The following is a 22,770-nucleotide window of genomic DNA, read 5'->3' on the forward strand; positions in this document are numbered from 1 at the left end:
GTTCCTGAAAGGGTAAGTAAGCCTCTGTAACCATTTACAGTTCTTTGAAAGCATTAACAAAACAGTGGATAAAGAGCCACCGAGTTACAGCATTCCTTTAGACCGAGAGACACTTGATAAAAAGTCTCCTCACAAAAGGCTCTGAAGGAAACTTTGACAAGATGAGGTGAGAGGTTAAAGACATATTATGGAATAAAAAGTCGTTAAAAGATAAAAACTGTAATAAATAGCCAAGTCTTGAGATGGGAAAAAGTTAATGCCAGCATGTTCCGAAGTTCAATAGTAAGGAGGCTGACAGTGGACCTGGAAGGAGGAAGACAGTGACATGGCAAAATCTGGACAACACAATGACAGATGAAACACACGGTGATAAGAGTATGTTAAGGCACATTGGAAGGAAGCTTTTAAATTAATTGTCCACATCCGTGAGTCCTGATTTAGTTGTAAAATCATATGGGACTGGGGGTGGGAATGTAGGATAGTTAAAGTCGGCTAAGGCACGATGGTAGTCACAAAGATAAATAAAATGTTATGCTGCCTTATGAAGGGGATAATACAGGAAATATTAAGTCACTGGACAATCGATGGTACATTCTCACCTTCAGTATTGTGGTCAGTTTGTCACCTCTATCTCAAGAAAAAAACATAGCTGAAATAAAAAAAAACAATCCAGGAAAGGGCAATGAAAATGAGCCGAGTACTGTAGCTGAGCAGGGGAAATCAGAAAAGCCTCCCTTATGAGGAGTGACTGGGAAGACAGATGTAGTTATTGTGGAGAGGAGCACGAGGTGAGATGATGGATCGATGTAAAATAATGAGTGGTGTATTATGGACAGTTGGGTATTCCTATTTACCTGGTCCCAGAATACAGGAAAATAGGAATTCAAAATTAAAAGGCAACTTAAAAAAAGGTGAACAGAATATTCTTTTTAATATTAGAATAATATGCATAATTGACTGGTGGGCTCATATACAAGAGCTAGGTGGTGGTGTTATTGTTGCAGGATATTGAGGTAGATAGCTTGTTTTGTTAAGTTTCAGAAATAGATGAAACATCTATGAATAAGAATAGCACTTGTAATCATACCAGTTGGACAAAATTACAAACAAACTTCATGCTTCCGGGCATAAATAGCTCAGAAAGTGATATCGACTGGGGTGAGCATGATATTTAACATCTGCTCCCCGAGTTAGATGTACTACAGGGGTGTTTATACCTTCATTTGAAGTATCTGATATTAGCCACCAGTCCTGGACTAAAGGGACTGTTAGTTATGTCTGACATGTCAATTTCCATGTTCCAAGAACACCTGCAGTAAGGACTGTCCAACTTCCTGAGATTATAACACACCAGTACAAGAATTGTATATTATGAAAAATAGAGATTTTTTTCTCCCCTCCCCCCCCAGGCTTCGGTTTATAGACATAAAAGACAATACACATTCAGGACATTTCCAATGGTCATGAAGGTACCATACCTGTGATGGTGGTAGGGGTGGTGGTGGTGGTGGTGGTTGTTGTGGGAGGAGGGATAGTTGTGGGGGGATCTGGATAAAAAATAAAAAGGAAAATAAAAAGGCAAATTAAGAAAAACAAGCAGAACACAACAATGATCAACAATGATAAGAGAGAAACGAGGACACTGAAAAGCAGCATGGCTGTTTGATGTCTTTATTCCCCTAAAAACGGGGGGGGGGGGGCAAATTTCCCAACTGGCTTTAAAGACAGAGCCAGAACCCAGCTGGTATAGCTGCACTGATTGCAATGGGGCTACACACAGACTTATGCCAGCAGAAGGGATCTGGCCTGAAATTTCTCTTGTTCTGTCATATATAAATGCTAAAAAAAAAACAAAAAAAACAACAACAACAAAAACCCCCACACCTAGCACAAATTAGTCATTGATGGGAGAGAGCGATGGAATGGGAGAGCTATAAGAAAAACAAACCACAAACTTCCTATAACAAGGAGGACAATTTGCTATGTACAAAGACAGACAATGGTGCTTTGTCATTTTTCTACGTTTACATTTGAAAATTCTGGTGGGGAAGGGGGGAGCTCCTGCTGCGCTTAACAGACTAAATATCCACAGCAGATTGGGTCTCTCTCGTGCGCTTTTTCCAGAACTGTTAACTTTATTATTCTTCCTCCATCAATACATCTCTGCAGGATGTAAAACTACTTCTAAGCTAGTAATAAATACAAAGAAATGAGAATGTCACTATTAAATATCAAGTTTGAGGCATGCAAGATTTTATCGAGACTTTTTTTTAAATAAAGTCAATATCTTTGTGACTGATAAATATCAATATTTTAATGCTGCCCTAGCTTTTGTTAATATCTCATCCTGGATGGGAAAAAAACCAGAAAACTGAAGAGATTTGTTTTTCTTTACAAAGAATTTATAAAAGACACTTGACCTGGTAAAGCCACCAAACAGTGCTAGGCTATACAGTATAAAATATTTATACCATATAGAGTGTCATATCTTCACAAAAGTTACTTGGGGAAGGAGGAAAGATGAGAAAAGATGTGAAAGAAAAAAATTATATGTATATCAATGCCCCCAAATGATCAAACTGAATGTGTTAAGTAGTCAGCAAGACTTTGAACTAAGGAATCATTCTGCAATAATAGAGCATGAAACGGTTCATAGGCTTTTGATTTTAAATTTTATCTAAAGCATGTCAACTTTTCATCACTGACACATCTGTTACTCTTTTATCTCCAAGTGAGCTCTCAAATTCTCTAATTAATACATCCAAACTTTAATTATATGCTGCACCTTTATTGTGTTCAGTACAACTTCCTGAAAGTTAAGAAACATTACCTTGGAGTTCGCTTCATTGTGAAGTCAGCTAAAGGAAAATGATCATTCATGAAGAATGTCTTTAAACATTTTGTCCTTCTCCTGCAGCCGCAATAGCTGGGTCCATTTCTTTGTTAGATAACTTCTTCATCATCCGCCTAACTTGGGATAGGCTGACAAGGTACTACACTGATGTTTCTTTATTACCAGTGGAGACAGAGCAAAGCATGAGAAGAAAATCACCAACCTTTGTCACGGAGGATGAAAAACTGAATTTTGTGTTTCACTGTCTCCACCAGGGGAAACTGCTACTGACAGTTTCGTCCCTACTGATTGGGGGAGATGATTGTCTAGTCTCATGTGCTAATCACACTAGAGATTTCTAGGAAATGTCTTTGGTCACTCCCAATGTGAAATCAATTTTTAGGCAACAACATTTTCAGTTTGTCTTATCTTGTATGTGATTAGACATCCTTGTAACACATCAGCAGAATACAAAGGTGTGTGTGTGTGCGCGTGCGTGTGTTAAGGACAGTTCCGCAGGAATCACTTTGCAGGTTCTTGCTGCCCGAAGTCACTTTAGACTTAATTTAAACATATGTGTATTTTAATTTTATAAGGAGATTAATCTTGATGAGGTGGAGTAGCTCTTCTGCAGTCATTACATTCTATTGCATCAGATAACTATTAAGGGACTTGTTAAGACACGGAGTGATTTGACAGACTAATCACCCTATTTTCTTATTCTCTCTCTTAAGGTCAATTTGGTGCTGGTACAAAGTCCTGTACTGACAGCCCTGGAGAATAAGTCCTACTTATCCATGGAACAGGTAGAGAGGCAAGCAATAGGGAAACCTTTTAATGCATTTTGCACTAGGCTTGTAGATGCTACTTCCACGGGTCAGTTTCCATGCGGAGAAAAAGATGCCCAATGTGGTGATGGCTTATGAGACATGCATGCTTTATTAAGAGGTGGACTCAGACTGCCGACACATTTCCATGCAGGACACAGCATAGTATTTGTATTCCTTAATACAGAGTTGGGGTAGATTTGAACCAGTGCACTAGAGAAGGAAGCCATGAGCAATCCACCTCTCCTAAGACCAACAGCTCTGAATTCCTGGGCTGAACATGCATAGCATCAAGGGACTTCTTTATACAATCTAGAATATCGAGCCATATTGAGACACTCCTGATTTTACATAATCTTGATACGATGGGATGTAGAAAAGTTACTTGACCATGGACCCCCGACAGACCATAAAAGCGGCTAATCATACCTATATGGCTGTCACATCTATGCACTATGGGCACAGGCTAAAAATCTTTCGGAATTTTTATTTCTTTTAAAATAATTTAATTGCAGTCTTTCCCTGTGATTTCGATGTGCCAATGAGAGGTAGAGCACTGACAGCCCTAAACTTCTTGTTCACACAACAGATACAGCAAAATCTGTGAGAGAGTGTGCTAACATGAGCTCTGAAAATTTCGCTCTTAGAACATGTCTAACATTCAGAAGGGAGTTCAGTTTCCAGAGCACATTGAATCCTTGGCCTGAAACAGCCAGAGATTCCAACTAGAGCCATTCCCACTAGAGCTGTTTCTAAGAGAAGCCCACTAGGAACTGGAATGAGACCAGTTCATTTAATATCTGCTAAATTTTGTTTAAAATCCTCATTTATGGGACAAGTAGTAATATGAAGCCACCAAGGAATGGAAAATCGTTTCATTGTTGTTTTATTATATTCCATAGTTCTAGTTTCATATGAACTCCTTAGTTATGATGTTTAGGACAATATACAGAAAGTGTGGTTGCACTGATGCAATAAGCATGGGACTTGTTTCACATGTTCTCATTTACTACGAAGAGTTTATTCCTTCTAGGACTGCAGTCAGTCAGATGTTGATCTAAGGAAAAACCATCAGTGTGAATGCACCCCCACCCCACCAGAGCCAGAGAAGAGAAACGACTCTGAAATATGGATGTGTGTCATATGAAATAAACTTTCACTTTAAAAGCAGACGACCTTTTCTGGGGCACTTTAGGGGGAAAATATTGGAAACGTTCACCATTTGTTTAATTCAGCCGTTTTCAAACTGTGGGTCAGGACCCCAAGTGGGTTGCGACCCCATTTTAATGGGGTTGCCAGGGCTGGCATTAGACTTGCTGGGGCAGAAGCCTAAGTCCCATGGCACGGGGCCAAGGCCAAAGCCCGAGGGCTTCAACCTGGGGTGGTGGGGTCAGGTTACAGGCCCCCAAGTCTAGGGTTGAAGCCCTTGGGCTTCTGCTTTGGCCCCCACACCCTGGGTGGTGGGGCTCGGGCACTCAAGCGTCAGTCCCCCCTCCTGGGGTCGCGTAGTAATTTTTCTTGTCAGAAGGGAGTTGCAAAGCAATAAATTTTGAAAACCCCTGGTTTAATTAAATCCATAGACATACATTTCTACAGGGGCCTCCCTTTATAAATGCCTAAAATAGGCTTGTGTATGAAAGTCAGAAGTTGGGCACTCAAGCTGCCTGATCCGTGTCAGCACAAGGGATTTTGAGCTGTATTGTTCCAGGCGGAGCTAATATGGAGTAAGTGTTAAACCAGAGAAAGCTTCCAAAACACAATACCAGCACAATCTTAATTGTAATCATTCAAATGACATCAATTATCAATACTTGCGAGAAGTCAAGGGGGCTTTAGAAGCAGTCAGGATTGACCACCACTGGCTCTCATGCTGATCTGTCCTTAGAGCTTGCCATGCTACCTCCACAGACTAGGGGTGGCAGCATTTATAAAATGCAGGGGGGGCGGAAAAAACCCATGCCTCTTAAGTCTTCCTAAAGAACTAGCCTTACACATGTAGCACAAGGGAATTGTTCATAATTAGACTGGGCATCATTCTTCAAGTGTCTATTGAATCTTCATTATATGCCCGACCTCCATGACAAGAGCACAACAAGGTTAAAAGTGATGGTAAAATAATGCAGAGGAACTGAAGAATTAAAGTAGGTACTTAACCGCACTTTAAAAAGATGCTGAGGCATGTTTTAGTATCTGTTTGGCAGCCATAGATATGTTTAAGACATCTCATTCCTCCAGCTTATTTACTGGTTTGTAATGATCCGGATACGACTTGCTGATTCTTCAGTCATTTAACTTGCTAAAAACGGAGTGGAGAGAAAATCCTGCACCATTGCTGCAGATATTGCACAACAGATTAGATAAGACACCATAGGGAGCAGTCCTACAATATTCAGGACTGTCAGAGGATAACTTAAGCCCCCCCCACATCCCCCATGAGCCCCTCCCCACAACCCCTCCAGCTTCTGCTCTGGCTTTTTCCCTGTACTGCATCTTACAATACATCCCACCTCCACGGCAAGCTCACAATGACAGCTCCGAGAAGTCATCACTTACTGGACTTTGAACATCAGAGGCGCTGCATCTGAGGCTAGCATCGGGGGAAGAGAGTGAAGGAAATGGTTTCCCAGAACCCCCAAATACAATGAGAGGATGCGTCGGATGTATCAGAAATTCCAGCATTAAGAAACTGTTTACTTTTTCAAAAGCTTTCAGAGAGTGGCATGTAGCAATTATGTGTAAATGAGTGTAGGAGAATGGCGTTTTTTCCTCACGTACCGTATACAAACAGCATGTAATCCGCAGACGATTTCCCCACCGCATTTGAAGCCTCACAGCGGTATGTACCATTATCTGTTTTGTTTAGGTTATTAATGAGAAGGTTTGAACCCGACACTACAACGTGTTGAGGCATCTCATCATCTACTCTTAACCATTTCACTTCCGTAGGCCTATGCAGGAGGGGGAGAAAAACATTTGCATTACTAATTCCGACAATCGAGTCTGTATTTTCAACATTTCATCCACATCCAAATATGAGATCACATGACACACAAAGACACTAAGGAAATGACGTGACCTTCCTGAGTAAGATGCATTGATTAGTGAATACTCTCTTCATTTGCTTTTGAACCACTCATGTCTCACATGCTGAAGCACTTACATTACTTACAATTTATCCTATACCAATTGGAAACGATTCCCTGGGAGATTAATATTTTTTGCCTTGCTGTGCTGTTTCACAGCAATCCAAGCAGAACAGACCTCACTAAAAGATAATTATCTCATTTATGTGGGGGGAAAACCCACAAACCCGTCAATGGGCTATACTTGTATGTACAGTAGCCCTTTAAGCATGAATTAAATTTCAACATTTTATTGTTAAACACGTTAATTTAACAAAATTGATACATTTTAGCAAGTTTGAACGCTTTGAAAAGGGATACAGTTGACTCATTTGCAACATTTTTGTCTCCCCTGTTTGTTAGTACCATTTTAGCAGCTGGAAAATAACATTGCCTCTTCTCCCCACCCCTAATTACCCTTTTTCCATTTGGTAGTCTGTTTTCTCATTTGTTGCTAATGAAACAACAATGAACGTAATAGTTACGCAGCTCAGGGAACAGGGAAATTCCTATAGAGTCAGTGGAGGGAACAACTGTTTTTGTAGGTCTCACAATGGCAGTAAGACTATCACTGACTTTCATTAAATGTTCAAAAACACGTCAATACAGTATTTGGAATCAAGAAGAAATTCCTCACCACTCTAAGTGAGAGAAAAAAATACTGTACCTCTTAAGACAACTGAATACTGCTCTTCTGAGGAGTAACGGAAAAAAAAAAAAAAAACCAAGCAAACTCCAGAATATCATCTAAACAGAAATGGGACACCACACATTTCTGATGCAAAGTAAACAATTGAGAAGCACCAGCCTAAACTTTCCATCAATTCGAACAGTCTCAATGGGCAGGGACAGATCTATGAATCAGGCATTATGGCTGACTAAGAGATATTCAAATCATCGTAGGGTACATTAAAAGCTTTAAACTGCATCTAAAAACAATAGTAATTGAGTGTGTCACCATGACCCAGTAAAGTAACTTAAAAATTAGTATCGCATGTGTCAGCCTAGCAGGCTGTGGCGAATGGGCTGCTTGGTAATCAGAACTCCTGCTTGACAGGTGAAACACTTGGGCTATGTCTACACTACACAGCTTCTAGCGACATGGCTGTGTTGCTACAGCCATGCCGCTAAAAGTCACGCAGAGTAGCCGCTGTTTGTTGGCTCTCCTGCCGACAAAAAACTTCCAACCCCAACAAGGGGCGTTTGTTCACACAGGCGCTTGTCGCGGCAAAACTTGTGTCTTTCAGAAGTGTTCTTTTTTAGACAAACGTTTTGTCATTCAATTGGCAGTGTAGACGTAGACAGAGTGTGATAGGTGGGACAATATTTAACAGCAAATTAACATTACCCTTTTGATTGTACACAACATCTTGGCAAAACACACAAGTAACCTACCAACATGTGCTTATGCATACAATCATATCAACATGACTAGAGAGAAAGAATTAGTGTAGACACAGTACTGTTAATGAAACGGAGAATAAATGCAATCACTATCCCTCTGCTATGGCATTAGGTTCCACAGTATTTCCCTCCCTCCCCCGCAAAATAAGGAATTTGCGATGTGTTTAATTTACTCCAATTTAGGTTTTCAATGTAGGTCATGAGGCATTTGAGATCCTTCTCAAAGTTGGCTTTGCCTTTCGGAGTAAAGGAAGAGCTCTTAATTAGCCTATGATGTAATTTTTAAAAAACCTTTTACTCCTGCAGAGACAAAAGGAAAGTTGGGATTTTTTTTTTGCCAAGAGCAAAAGCTAACGTTTTGGCAAGGAGGAGGTCATGAAGGAAATTTTGCTAGAACACACGGCCTCCACACAGCCACATACTTACAAAGGGAGAAATATGGGCTAGTGCTTTTATTCTAAGGACTAATATGGTAGCTGACTTCCAAATAGAACTCTCAGTCACTGGGGGACCCTGAGCTAATTGCTTGGTTTAGCTGTGCTTTAGTATCCCGTTGTAAAATGGGTATACCACTATCTACCTCCCTCACATAGGTTTTGGAGGACTTAAGAGTTTGGAAAGTACTTCAAGATCATTGGATGAAAGATTATGTAGGACAGTCAAGTATTCTTAAGGCAGCCAGATTCGGGGGATAAGATTGGTTGGTTGTCTCCTGTTGGAGAGCCAAAAGAGGGAGCTCGTACCATTTTTGAGGGTCCCACAAAAGTTTGGGCTTTTCATGTTGACCAAGTGATAGACTTTTGTAAAGAAAATAGATACTGAGAATTTTGAGCTTGCCCACCAGGCAATCCGAATGGATGTGACAGAAGGGATCTTGGGGCTGGGCAGCAGGAACTCCTGCATTCTGATCTCCTGTCGGCCATCAATTCATTGTGTGGATTTGGGCAAGTACTAACCATTGTGTGCCTCAGTTTCCTGCTCTGTAAAATGGAGGTAATTACCTACCTAGTCCACAGGCATCTGTGGAACTTAGTTAAAGCATGTAAACCTCTATACACAGACTAGGTGTTATTAAAATTGAAACTCAAAATTTGACTTGTTACTTGACTGTGTGGATAAGTTTCATCTTAGTGTTGCCAAGCCAGGTTTTATTGCTATTGGCCTTGCTTTTCTAAACTGCCTAATGATTTTGGGAGTCTCAACTTTGGGGTGCTTACCTTGAAGAGATACAATTTTAATGGAGTTGTTGCCCAGCGCTGTCTGAAAATCAGGCACCTTATAAAGTGTCCCAAGTGGGACAATGAAAAAATAACACCCCCAAAATCTTATTCTTTTGCCATAGACTTTTACATTTCAAGCTTGCAGATGATTTAGTTGGGAATTGGTCCTGCTTTGAGCAGGGGGTTGGACTAGATGACCTCTTGAAGTCCCTTCCAACCCTGATATTCTATGATTCTACGTCATCAGAAGATTCTGACAGACAGCAAACTTTAATATCGGGCAAGAGGGATCACAAAATGACTTTTAGTTAGAGTCATTAAAAATGTTATACAAAATATATGCAGATTGTAAACTAGTGGGACAGCAGCCACATCTCCTATGAAGTTATGTACAGTGGTGGCAATTTGCACATTCAGAAAGGACTTCATTTCCTTACATGTAACACCTTAGACCACTAAAATTGAAAGAATTTTACAACTCTTGTTTACTTGTCACCATTTACATTTGTTTAGTTTTTGGTTTAGTCTAAGTTTAGACAATGAAAATGGACTACTGCGTAACTAGGCACAAAAAGATCATGTCTAGCCTTATTTTTCAAGTTCTAATCCAACTCCACAAAGTCACGTTTGGGTTGCAAATATCGCAGGGGAATAGTTCTTTTTTTAAAAATTCCACTGGAATTAAAATATCAAGGAAACTTTCCTCTTAATCTTAATTTTTTGAAAAATAAGCTTTTATGACAACTATATTTCTAGAACACTTTGACCTGGCAGTTACCCTTAAAGGCTATATTTTTGATGTAAATGCTTTCAGATCCCCAGATGAAACCCACTATATAAAAAACAGTGTTATCACCATATAGGCATCAACATAAAGTTAGATAACAGACAGATTGGGGCAAGTGTCTAATGGGGCACTGCAAGGGTCAGGGTTACTTTCAGTCCTACTGAACATTAGTCATAAGGAAAAGGGAGTAAATTATATGTTCATTAAATTCACAGATGATACTAAATTAGGAAGAGCTGCAGTTACCAAGGAGGACAGAAAAATACAAAGGGGCCTAGAGACATTAGAATCGTGGGAACAGAAATCATAAAAAGGAGATTCAACTGGGAATATGCAGATTAACATCTGGGGGAAGGACTCAAATGCTGAATGGGGGAGAAGAAGCTGGGAAACAGTACTACTGAGACAGATTGAGGAGGGATAAAAGGTCGGACATGAATTTAGAATGCAAGGTGAAAGTAGGAAGCCACTGCATTTCTGAGGTTTATATACCTCACATCACTGCCCATGGAGATAGAACAATCTAGATTTGGAGTTCTAAGTCCAACTATACCCAGAATAACCTCTTCAGTTCTGGACAAATTACAAAAAAACGGTAGGGGGTTCAGAGAAACATAATGAAGATGATGAGAATAACCCTACATCTACACTATGAGCCAAAGGTGTGATTTCCCAGCTTGCATGTCTGCACTTAGCTGGGAATTGGTCCTACTTTGAGCAGGGGGTTGGACTAGATGACCTCTTGAGGTCCCTTCCAACTCTGATATTCTATGATTCTATGACTTATGGTAGTTCCATTTGATCTAGCATGGATGTAAATAATAGTGGTACCATGGGCAGTGGTGGCAAGGTACCCACCAGTGGTACCCATCAGTTTCAGGAATGTTTCATTGCCACCGAACATACTACACTACTATTTATACTCACATTAGTTCTCATCAAGCTACTAGGAGAACATGTATGCAAGCGGAGGAATCACACCGCTAGCTTGTAGTTTAGATGTAGCCTAAGAAAGGGAGGGACTGAGCTCATAAGGAAGAGAAAAGCCTAGATTACGTGATTAAGAAGAGTGAGTCAACATATTAACCTACAAAAGCATGTAAACCCAAAATGGAAGAGGAATTGTTTAAGGAGGCTACAAGGGTTAAACTAGAACTAATGGCATGAAAATAAAGGGGAAAATTTACATGTTGCAATCAGGAGATTTGTCCTGGGGTACAATCTATTAAACTGTATAATAGCATCACTGCACAAAACACTGAAAATACTGAAAACTACACCACTAAAAAACAAAAACCACCACCCAGAACAATCACATATAGACAGGGAGAGAGACTATCTAACCTTACAGTTCCACTCCAACTCTAATGTGCCATAGTCTCCACCCCTTGTGACATAATTACTCAGCCATACTTGCACCTTTGTAGGATTCAGTACGTAGTCAATGGCCTGGATTTTGTAGATTCATTACAAACCAATTGTCATCTAAGCCATTCCCTGAAGGAAGGGATGTCCTGTCATGTGGCATCCATAACAAAATTCACATTGTTTCCCTTTGTGCGAGAGAGATCTTACTGCCAGTGATGCCACAAAGCACAGAGTTGCTTCCTATGTGCCCATTTGTGAAAATGCTCTATTTAGAGCTTTGAAAGGAGACATTTTCCACCTATCACTTATATCAAAATGGATACAGGTTAAAATCAAGATCTTAATATTTTAGCTGATGTCCAGATTCAGAGAACATTCCCCTTGAGCACGCACTGTTTGCAGAGAAAATAGTTTAGCCATGAAGAGTATCTCATTAACTTCCCACGGTAAGAATGTGCAAATCACTTTTCTATAGCATGACATAATTGGCACTGGGTGAATCTGTTCAAGCCTTTGAAGTCCCAAACTTACTGTGGCTTTCCAAAAGCTGTGCATGTCAGTTCGAGTGGCTCCCCTTCTCTCGTTAGACCTTGCAGAGGGTAATTCTGTAAAACCCGCACTTGAGGCTTATCTGCATGACAAAAAAAAAAAAAAAAAAAAAAACAACCACACCAAACCGTTTGACAAATTGAGCAGAATCAGATTTGTATGCACCCATAAAGGAAAGCCTGGCATCAGTACTCCTACCCTTGCCACCTTCATACCATTCATCTAATCAGTAAATAGATTCAGTATTTTCTCAAATTAAATTGACTAATAACACCAAAACGTGAGACTTAGATAAGAGCGTTTCACACTAAGTGCAGCACCATCATTTCCTGGAAAATGCATTTTGTTACATTGAAGTTTATCTCTGAACTCACTCAAGCTAAAGGGAACTCATTTGCCTTCATGCTGAGGTGAAACCCGAGATATTTGTGGTGCTCAGAATTGATACATTTTATCGTGTGTCATATTACTGTATGACAATACTTTGTGCCGCTGCATATTAATATTTTCGGCTCTACTGGAGGCACTTGTGCAAAAGACAGAAAAATCGTAACTGCTGCTTCCTTTGTTTGAGCAATGCCAGGTTCTTCCTAGTCCAAATGAAATTTGTGTAAGTCTCAAAATAAACACAGGGGATTAAAGCGTTTACGCCAAAGGACACAGCTCAGAAATCCTTCAGAAAGGCCCTGTAGGAAAAAGGCCACAGTCCGCAATTAATAAGAAAATCATTGCCTTCAACAGCTGAAACAGATTAAAAATGCAATCTCAACTGTAGCTAAAATGTTATGAACGCAAAAATCAATTCAATACCACAAATGCCATTAAGCCACATATATTTTTTAGAAAGTTACTCAGCTGTAAGAAACGGGGGAGGGCAACAACTCAGTATGCATAAAGGTTGAAACAATTCAAACATTTTTATTTTGTTTGAGAATCTCTTCTGCCGATACTATTGGCTTGTTGCCTTTTATTAACAGTGTTTAACTCATTAACATGCTTCATATGGAATAATGGAAATAAAAAAAAATCCATGGCTGGGTTTAACAATTTAAACCCTCATAATTTTCAGTAATGGAATAAAGTACACTAGTAAATCCTCTCCTGAGATAGCTACACAATAAATGTTTTTTTATAAATGAATCCCCGTCTCATAGATCTTTCTTGCGACTATGAAACCATAAGACTTTAAAAAAATATCATTGTGCTGGTTTACCAGGTCACAGTAAGTATTTGCAACATTTTAGAGATGCAAAATGATCATATACTGGATAGTATAAAATATTTACACATTTGAAAACACCAGCTGACCTTCTAGTTACATGGTTTAATTTGTGGTAGCTGCAAAGTAAATCTGTAAGAGTAATTGGTACATATATTCCAGATATTCTTATCAATCATTCATTATTATCACAACAAATCTTTAGACTGAAATTTTTATGATGAATTTATGGTCTCCAATAACTAGGTATCAGCTATTAAACATTATATTTAAACATGCCAAGTAGAGCCCTGTGTGGATGCAAAATTTGTATCCGCATCCAATCTGCAAAAATGGTCCACGGCTCTAACTCAGATATCCACAGATTGCAGGGCTCTAATGCCAAGCTCCTAGAATTCTGTAATTAATGAGACCTGCAGTAGTACATTCTGGGGCAGTTACGGCATGCCTCAGATAGCAATAGACGGCATAAGGCCAACAACAGATGGACATTTACGTACAACAAAACTGCCCTGAAATGCGAATCTTGGCACTTCTTTATATTATACAGTGGGATTTCTGATAAAAACAAAGATGAGTCGTTAGAGCCACACCTACACCACAGTAGTACAGTACTGGTAGTCAATTAGTTCTAGTCATCTAAAGCTGTTTCTTATTACACTTACAACTTTTCCAGTGGCTTTAAAAAACAACCACCAAAAACCCACCCCCATAATTTTATAAGGCATCTTTATTAAGCTGAATTCATTCAAAAGCTTACACACCAGCCATCTAAAGGACCCACTACAACAGCAACCAATTTGAAAACCAACCTTACTACAAGCCATTCTGGGTTTGACGAGATTTCTTTAAAAGCACTCATGTTGCGTGCCTATAAAATACACGAAAAGTAGCCTTTAAAGAGGCCAGGATGAGACTTGCTCTTGCTCTCTTGTTGGTAGATTAGTTTGTGCCAGCCTGACCAAGCACAATGTTCTGTGGTCTTTAAGTCAACCGATGACATGAAAAGTGCTGTACATGGAACATGTGGCCTCCCTAGAGGTCATTGTCAATAACTCTCTGTGTCCGGGCCAGCGATGGTTTCTCTGAATAGGGTGCCTATCTGCCCAAGTGCCAAAGATACAAGTCTATAACGCCTGTTGACAATCCTAACACACAAGCCCTAAGGCTGTCTCCACTTCTCACCTCTTTACATAGAGCCATGCTGCTTCCTGCGTCTAGGGGAGCTGGAACAATTTGTAAAGTGGGGATGCTGAAAACCACTGAACCAAACTCTAAACCCTGTATTTGATGGAAACCCCTTCAAGCCAGGGGGTGCAGCAGCACCCCGAGTCCCAGCATCTATGCCTGCCTACCTCTAATACTAGCTATTGCAGAAATGGACTCGGCATTTCCTCTTTCCAAAGAGCATACACTGAGCGTACACACAGTTTAAAGAGCACGTCTCTTTCAGAGGAGACCCTGAAACGAATGGCGTGACTGACAGTCTGAATGTACACAGAGGATATCATGACTTTCCTCAAAAGGTCAATATTTTGCACTAGAGTCCTCAGCTAGAAATTCCCCTCCATGCTCTGCAGCAGTTGGTTGTCACTCTCTATCCCAAAACTGACTACCTTTCAGCAGGGCTGTATGCAAAACAGACGGTCCCACAGGGCAGCTTGACCATCTTGTGCTTAATACCTATTTTGAAATGGTGGTGCTTAATTCATGTTTTAAGTTTATACAGCGCTTTTCATCTCCAACTCTTCCCGAAGCACTTCTTAGGCTGTACCACACGTAGGCCTGCCTTGTTTAGAGACCACCCTTAAATATTAACCTCACCTTAAAACCATGCAAGGTGGGGGAACAACCGAGGATACAAGCTGCAGCTTCTACTGAAGATACATGTGCACGTCAAACTGTTTGAAAAGGACTGAGCTTTTGCAAAAGGGGCACCAGCTACTGGTGTGGTAAGAGACCGGTGCTGTGCACACAACAAGGACAGCAAAAGTAGCAGTAGAGCAAGGATTCCTTCCTCCTCATCCTCCCACGTGCCCCTGAGCTGGAGACAGCCCTTCCTGTGGATGCAGAAAAGCAGCTCAAGCCTCTGTGACTCGTTGGCTGTTCGGACTCGGCAGTCAAAGATGTAAACTGTGGCCAATGGGCGCTAAAGGCAACTGACATTTTTAATAAGAGTAAAATGCTTAACTGCAAATTTTCTTTTCTTGCTGAACCCCAAATAGGAGACAGAGAGTGATCACACTCTGACACCCCCTTAGAAATATAATCAGCGCATACAGAATGGGGGAGTGCTGTGCAGTACCTTTAATTTTGGTGGCCATGTACAGTAATTTCACTGTCCACAAGAGTGATCACAAACGGCAGTGAGAGAGAAAATTGCATTATGCTCAAAGTACAGACAATGCTCTTCGGGGCTGTGTCAATCAGACCAGATTTGATTCGTATCACACTAATAGCTCGTGGCTCTTCAGGAATTTCAGTGTAAGTGATATGGGGCATACAACAGCTGCCCCGGCAGGACCATCCACTTTCAATACACACTGACTGTGTTGGACCAGAGCCATTAATAATACAACAACATTATGTGAAATGTTTTTTTAAACTCAAGAGAGCGTTTTCATAACTCAGCCCACTTCTGACTTTTCCGACCTGGGAAAAGCAACAAACTAATGATCCTCATGGCTGATACAGCCCATCAGACTGAAGGTTTTCTTCACACATTGCTGCCTTCAAAATCAACCAAATGAACAAACAGGCTGTTTAAAACACACTAAAATTCATGGTGTGTATATATGAACAGATAGATCAAGAAAATATATCAACGGGCCGCTTTCAGTAACACCTAGCACGCTAGTCTATTATATTCATTCAAGAGAGCAGATAGAGAGGCATAGCTGCAGCATCTCTCCTGCTGCACAAGCCATCTCAGAAGGCAACTAGCTCTGTGTAAACATGAAAGCTTGTCTGTCTCTCTCACCAACAGAAGTTGGTGCAATAAAAGATATTACCTCACCCACCTTGTCTCTAATATCCTGGGACCACCATAGCTACAACACTGCATACAACATTTCCAGTATAAACTAAAGGAGCTTGTAACCCAAGTTGGGCATGCATGGACCAGAGAGAAAACTTGCATTGGTGCTGAGAAAATGAGACTTTATCTAGCGCTACATGTTCATTAATATAGCATTCAATAATTTGTTTCTTCATTTCAAGTATGAAACGCTTTTTAAATGCCAAATCTTTTGCCAGCTGAGAAAATTAGGAAACTGAATCTTCTAATAACTCAATTAAAAATTATCTTGCTTAAGTTTTGAGTTTTTAAAGTCTTAATATGTTAAAATCTATTTTCTGATTGTGTTAATCCCAGTTTTAATCTCTTTGCTGATCTAGGAGACACTGTTTCCTCAGAAGAAAATATTTTCAGCTGAAGTAGAAGAATTCCTGTCTACCTTCCTTTACGTTAGTTTAAAAATCGTCCAAGATGTACTTCACAATACTCCTTCCAATAGCCTTTGAGGCTTGTGAAAGTTTTATATGTATTCTCATCTCCTTAATGTATGGATTTTGACCTGTTTTACACTTTAATAGGCATGATATATTGTCTAAATTAAAATTAACAAGGAAATTGCTCATAGAGCTTTGATTTTCACCAGTTTCTAAATCAGACTGCATATATTAACTCCAGAAAAAGCAAAATTAGTCAGAAAAAATATTTAAGTTAGAGGGGAAAAATGTCTAAATTATAAGAACACAACTTTTGAGTTAAACAGAAAAAGCAATAAATTCAGTTGGCATTTTAATATGAAGCTTTGCAGATGCAATTAGTGCATAAATCTAGACTATAGATTAAGACCTGGGGATAGGCCCTCAAGGAATATATTTTTCAAAAATGCCAGAAGCATCAATATTTGTATATTGGCTACTATGTATATGTAAGTGCCATCTTTATCCTAAAATCAGCTGTCCCCTCTTATCAGGGGATTATATTTCATAGTGGAATGGGTAGGGACTTAAGAGTCTAATAGGTCTTTCCATCTCCGCTTTTATCATCTTAGCAGCACACAACTGTATCAATGTTATGGTTCATATAATGGTTGAATAGCAACATGGGATTATAAAATAAACAACTATCAGATCGATAGATCTCATTTTTAAACTAACAGTTAAAGGGATGACTGACATACAGTGGGTCTAAAGGAGCCTTTCTGATCTCAAACAGACTTTTAAAAAGTCATCCCTGAAACATAAAGAGAAGATTTAAGCATTTAACTTATAATAGTAAAGAAATATTAAAGTTAAGATGCGCCAGTCTTCTTATTCCCATTGTGCCTTTTCTTATTCTTTTTTACACAATGACATGCTTTCATTATATAGTGTCTAACCTTTAGTCTGAATGTCCAGCTTAAGTGTTGCTACCTTGATGTTATTGAGATTAGTTTTTTTTATTTAATATATAGCATGCGGCTCTTGTTAAACAGCCAGTTACACAATTAGAGGCACTTCTCAGCTGGTGAACTCTGCAACCTTTGCCACCAATTATATGTCCTGCTATACCCAAACTTAACAAAACAGAAGTACAGCCACCAAAATCATAGGCATATACAAAGAAATGGTTAATTATCTGGTTTCTGGGGGCCATATGTAGCAAAATGGTTAATTTTTCATTTTAAAAAGTACAAGGCTTTGGTCTAAGTCAGACAGACAAGACAGGGCTTTTGAATGCAAAGGTTTTGTGAAGAATTATTTCCCATTTTAAACATCTAACTGCACACTGCTGCTGTATGTTTGCCGAGCCTCACAGCAAAACTATCAGACCCAGGCCCTACTGTATGTTCTTCATTCTCAACAACATTCCTCTGAGAAAACCTTATTAATGAGCTTGCAAACGAGCACACAACTGGGAAATGTCACAAACAAGAGCGACTAATGCCCCAGAAAATCAAATAACTCAACACTTGGCTGATTGTGGTGCCTTTCATATTTACAATAAAAAAACATAAGTCTCAGATTCTGAAGGGGTCAACACCTCACTGAACAAAACAACTCATTTATTTATGTTCAGAAATCTCCAGATGATAAATTACATTGATGTTAATCACTTCACTGCATACCATGCAATTAATATCTGTACTCACCAGAAACAAAGATTACTGAAAGTATGAAAGCATACATATATGGCGGATTTTTAGCATAATTGGGTACAATTAATTCTCCTGGCATAACAAGCGGTTACAACTGTTTCCATGGGTATATTTTTTTATAAACATGCATGTAGACATAAAAATAAATTAATTAGAATTTAAACCCACAAGAGAAAAAAATACAGAGTTAAGGCTTATACTTTGTCATCCATTTCCAGTGCTATAACAAGCAAAGGAAAAGTACCACAAAGACTGAAGATTAATCTTTAACACATTTTTCTGGGGGTATTTTCTCATTTCAACTCCTTAATGATCTTTTAATGTATTTTGTTGCTGTTTCCTCTCTAAAAATTATATGCAACACAAACACCCATCCGCCCCTCGTGCAATAATGAATTCTAAAAGAGACAGCTACTCAAGAACCATTGGAGATGTCTGAACTAATACCATGCAGCACATTGTATCAATCCATCGCAGAGTTACACATTTGCTAGTGTGACTATTAATCAAGCATGAAAGAGTTATTGTTACGGAACACAGTTGCCATTTGTCAAACTCAGTTTTGCTTTTAAAAACATTATTAAGACATTATGGCCTCCTTGTTTGCAGAGATTTCATTTCAATAATATCTCCTACATTCATATAGCAGCATTGATCTTAAAAGTTCAGAAAGGACTAGACTTTGCCACCCTTTACTCACGATGCTATTAGCTTACTTCAGGGGTTGGCAACATTTGGCACGCGGCTCATCAGGGTAAGAATCCTGGCAGGCCAGGCCAGGTCAGTTTACCTGCTGACGTGGCAGGTTCGGCCGATCGCGGCCCCCACTGGCCACGGTTTGCCGTCCCGGGCCAATGGGGGCGGCGGGAAGCCACGGCCAGCACATCCCTCGCCCGCACCGCTTCCCGCCGCCCCCATTGGCCCGGGACGGCGAACTGCGGCCAGTGGGGGCCGCGATCGGCCGAACCTGCCGCGTCAGCAGGTAAATAAACTGGCCTGGCCTGCCAGGGTGCTTACCGTGACGAGCCGCGTGCCAAACCTTGCCGACCCCTGGCTTACTTCATAGAATCACAGAATATCAGGGTTGGAAGGGACCTCAGGAGGTCATCTAGTCCAACCCCCTTCTCAAAGCAGGACCAATCCCCAATTAAATCATCCAACAGCTTTTTGCCTCATATCCCTAAATGGCCCCCTCAAGGATTGAACTCACAACCCTGGGTTTAACAAGCCACTGAGCTATCCCTTCATGAGTAGGATGAGCTACTACTCAACATCAGAGAGGCAAAAACCAAACTCAGAGTTCATTTATTTGAGAACTTGCAGCTCACTTAACTACTTTGCGCACTTCACAGTACAGTAGTAAAGTGATTGTAGTATTTTTCTATTAAGTCTCTCATATCAGACACCATCACGGCCCTATTAATCCAAAACAGGGAGCAGAGTCCTACAGTGCTAGCTATCCTTATCACACACAACACAATACAATACAACACAACACAAGACTGTGCTTGTCCCTCTGAGTTTACAGTCTCAGAACATGACAAAATGCTTACAAATAAGCAGAAGACCAGGTAATAATGGAACAATCACATTAAGCATAACGAGCAACAGCCTTACTAAGTCTTTGCTAAGAAATGGGGTCATTATGGGGCTTGTGGAATAGTGAGACAAATTCTACTGCACACCCAAAGGACTTGGAAAACACCAGAAGTCCATGTTTTTTCTCCCTGAAACTCTGCATGAGTAGGCTTACCGGCAGGGGATTGAAGGATAAGGACCTTGCTGCCTACTGATACCACAGGGGAACGTTAGGTGACCAGAATATTAATGTCACAATGGAATTTGGCTAGGACACTAGCCTTATTCTAATGAAAAGTGCCCTGGAATTTCTGATGATAACCACGAGGAGTTGGGGCATCCTTTTCTCACTCACATAGGTTTGGACGCTGCAGCAATACGCTCCCTCAGAATCATGTTGAGGCATAGTTCTAAGTAGACTGAGACATCAACTCTACTTCCCGCATCACCTGAAGCTGTGCCTTCCCTGACACAAATGTCTCCCTCTCCATCCCTACCCTCAAGTGAGATAACAGATGCTCGTTTGCTAGCTTATTATAAAATCCTAGTGGAGCAAGGCATCTGAATTTTTTACCCTGACATAGGCGAGGCAAAGGTCAGGGATGTGGTTGACCTTGCCTAATTTACCCTACAGTGAAACTCCACTTGTCTCCACTGTTTTACTTTTACAGCTAACACTACTGCACACATGCCTTTCTGATCAGTGAAGTCAGAGCCTAAGATGGAATCCATTGTCCCTTAGAGCACCGACTCCCCACCCCAGCCTATTTTAGGCGATGTAGAGAGCACTCAGCCCGAGGGAGTCGGGCTGAGAGCCATTTCAAAAAGTTAGCTCTTAGGAGTGGTTGGTAAACGAAAAAGAAGCTGAAATCTTTCAATTCTTTGAACTGTAACACACAAGAAAACGTACAAATGAATTGTTTATAAAACTCATTGTAACAGGTCACTTTGCAGGCTGACATCTTGTACCTCAATTTCCAGTGGAATGATTTCCTTTTCTTAACAGCTGAAAATATATTTCTAATGGAATAGATATATATTTAAGGACAGCATTCTCAAGAGCACCTGCATGAATTAGAAGCAGAAGTGCTATTGACCTTCAATGAGACCTGAGCTCCTAAATCACCAAGGAGCTTTTGAAAATACTATTTTTAGGGTCCACATTTTTGAAAGGGAAATTTTACCCTGGCTATTTTATAGTGGTAATTTACACCATCTGAGGGGACAATAGGAGGAACTTGTTTATTGGGGAAAGGTACTTGGACTTTTCTGCAATCATTTGGCTTCTTTTGATGGCTACCCCAGACTAGTCTTCTCTTTGATCATTTGCATTTGCACCATGCACATGTTGGTTACTCTGTGGTGAGGTTTCTTTTTCAAGAGCATGACAGAAAAAACATTACCAAGGCTGCTATTAACTGTGTAGGGAATAACCCAAGTACATTTTTCTTGGAAAATTACTATGAAATATGTAGGAGAACATCTGAAAGCACTACTTCTGTTTCAAGACTACCCTTCATAAGGCCCAGATTACGCTGAGTTCATTCAGCCTTTGCTCTCTTTTGTGGGTTTTATTTTGATTTGTTTAGTAGGACGCCAACCATTTCCTCTCCCCCCACATTCCAGGCTTTATGGTTTATGCTGTGTTTCTTGTGTTCGTTTTGCAACTAGCCTTATGATGTCCCTGCACATTCTGAACTTGAAACCAACAAATATTAGCTCATAAGCTTTGAAAGTTGGATCCATCACTTGAAAGTTGCCTGCTAATACTTTTTTCTTTCTTTTTCATACACCACCTTTCTTTCTTAAGTCTGACAGACTAAGAACACTGGGGTATACGACACCTTGGGAAACCGGTCTACTCTGACTCCCCGTATAGTGTCAGTAGCGGACATTCCAAAGAAACAGGCATGGTGTGATGTATGGATGGAAGGGCAAGTTCAAGCCGGCATTGTGCAACAACAAATGCAATCACTTTTTTCAAAGCAACCAACCCTCTTTCAAATTATGCCTCTCTGGGCTCAGCAACACAACTATGTAAACACATGTTTTGACACAGCACTGTGTGCAAATGTTAATTGCCACTTGCTTGGAGATTCGGTATACTGTAAAGCTGGAGGTAACAAAGTGGTCAGCTAAAGTGCATGAAACAGCAATTTGGAGGCTACTTCGCTCTGATTGCAAATCCCAGCTCTAAAAAGCTATTGAGAAAGTGACAATTATGCCTGATTTTAGGAGTATAATTTCTTTAAAAGGCTGGCCCTGCGTCAGAGGACGCTCTGATCTACACTTCAGTCAGAGACGACAAGTGGATTTTCCTCCGCCTTATGTAGCCCCTCTTTGGGTAATGGGTAAACAAAGCACTGAACTGCATGCACTGTGCACAGTGAGGAGAAACTATGTGGAACAATAACACTTAGCTTTTATATCACACTTCCCCACTCTGGAGATCGCAAAGGGCTTTACCGAGGAAGGTTAGTATTATTCCCATTTTAGGGACAAGAAAACCGATTCACAGAGAGGAACGTGGAAGTAAATGCTCCAGCTGTCTCTTCACTGTTGCCTGGAGCTAGTGTGAATCTGATCTATTAAAAAAAAAAAAAGGTCACCAAGGGATTGTAGTTTCTTCCTACATGTAGTAGCTTTGAGACTCAGGAGACAGAAGCCTGCAGTGCTATGGGTCAGGCCAGGTCTCTCCACAACACTACGGAGATCC

General features: G+C 40.3%; 1 protein-coding gene across 11 annotated transcripts in view; it reads right to left on the reverse strand.

Annotated features, from left to right (window-relative positions):
• The window catches only part of CADM1 (cell adhesion molecule 1), a 293,287-nt gene that overhangs the window by 45,756 nt on the left and 224,761 nt on the right, over nt 1–22,770 (reverse strand). For 6 of the 11 annotated variants that reach the window (XM_065569020.1, XM_005291391.5, XM_005291390.5 and 3 more), the window contains 3 exons: nt 12,093–12,192; nt 6,436–6,608; nt 1,479–1,547 (listed from right to left, as the gene is read on the reverse strand). In XM_065569020.1, coding sequence (XP_065425092.1) covers nt 1,479–1,547; nt 6,436–6,608; nt 12,093–12,192 — 342 coding nt within the window. The remainder of the gene's footprint in view (nt 1–1,478; nt 1,548–6,435; nt 6,609–12,092; nt 12,193–22,770) is intronic. The other 5 variants (XM_005291394.5, XM_005291392.5, XM_065569019.1 and 2 more) reach the window with 1 other exon arrangement.

Source organism: Chrysemys picta, chromosome 16 (genome assembly GCF_011386835.1).
Source record: "Chrysemys picta bellii isolate R12L10 chromosome 16, ASM1138683v2, whole genome shotgun sequence".
Lineage (NCBI taxonomy): Eukaryota > Metazoa > Chordata > Testudines > Emydidae > Chrysemys > Chrysemys picta.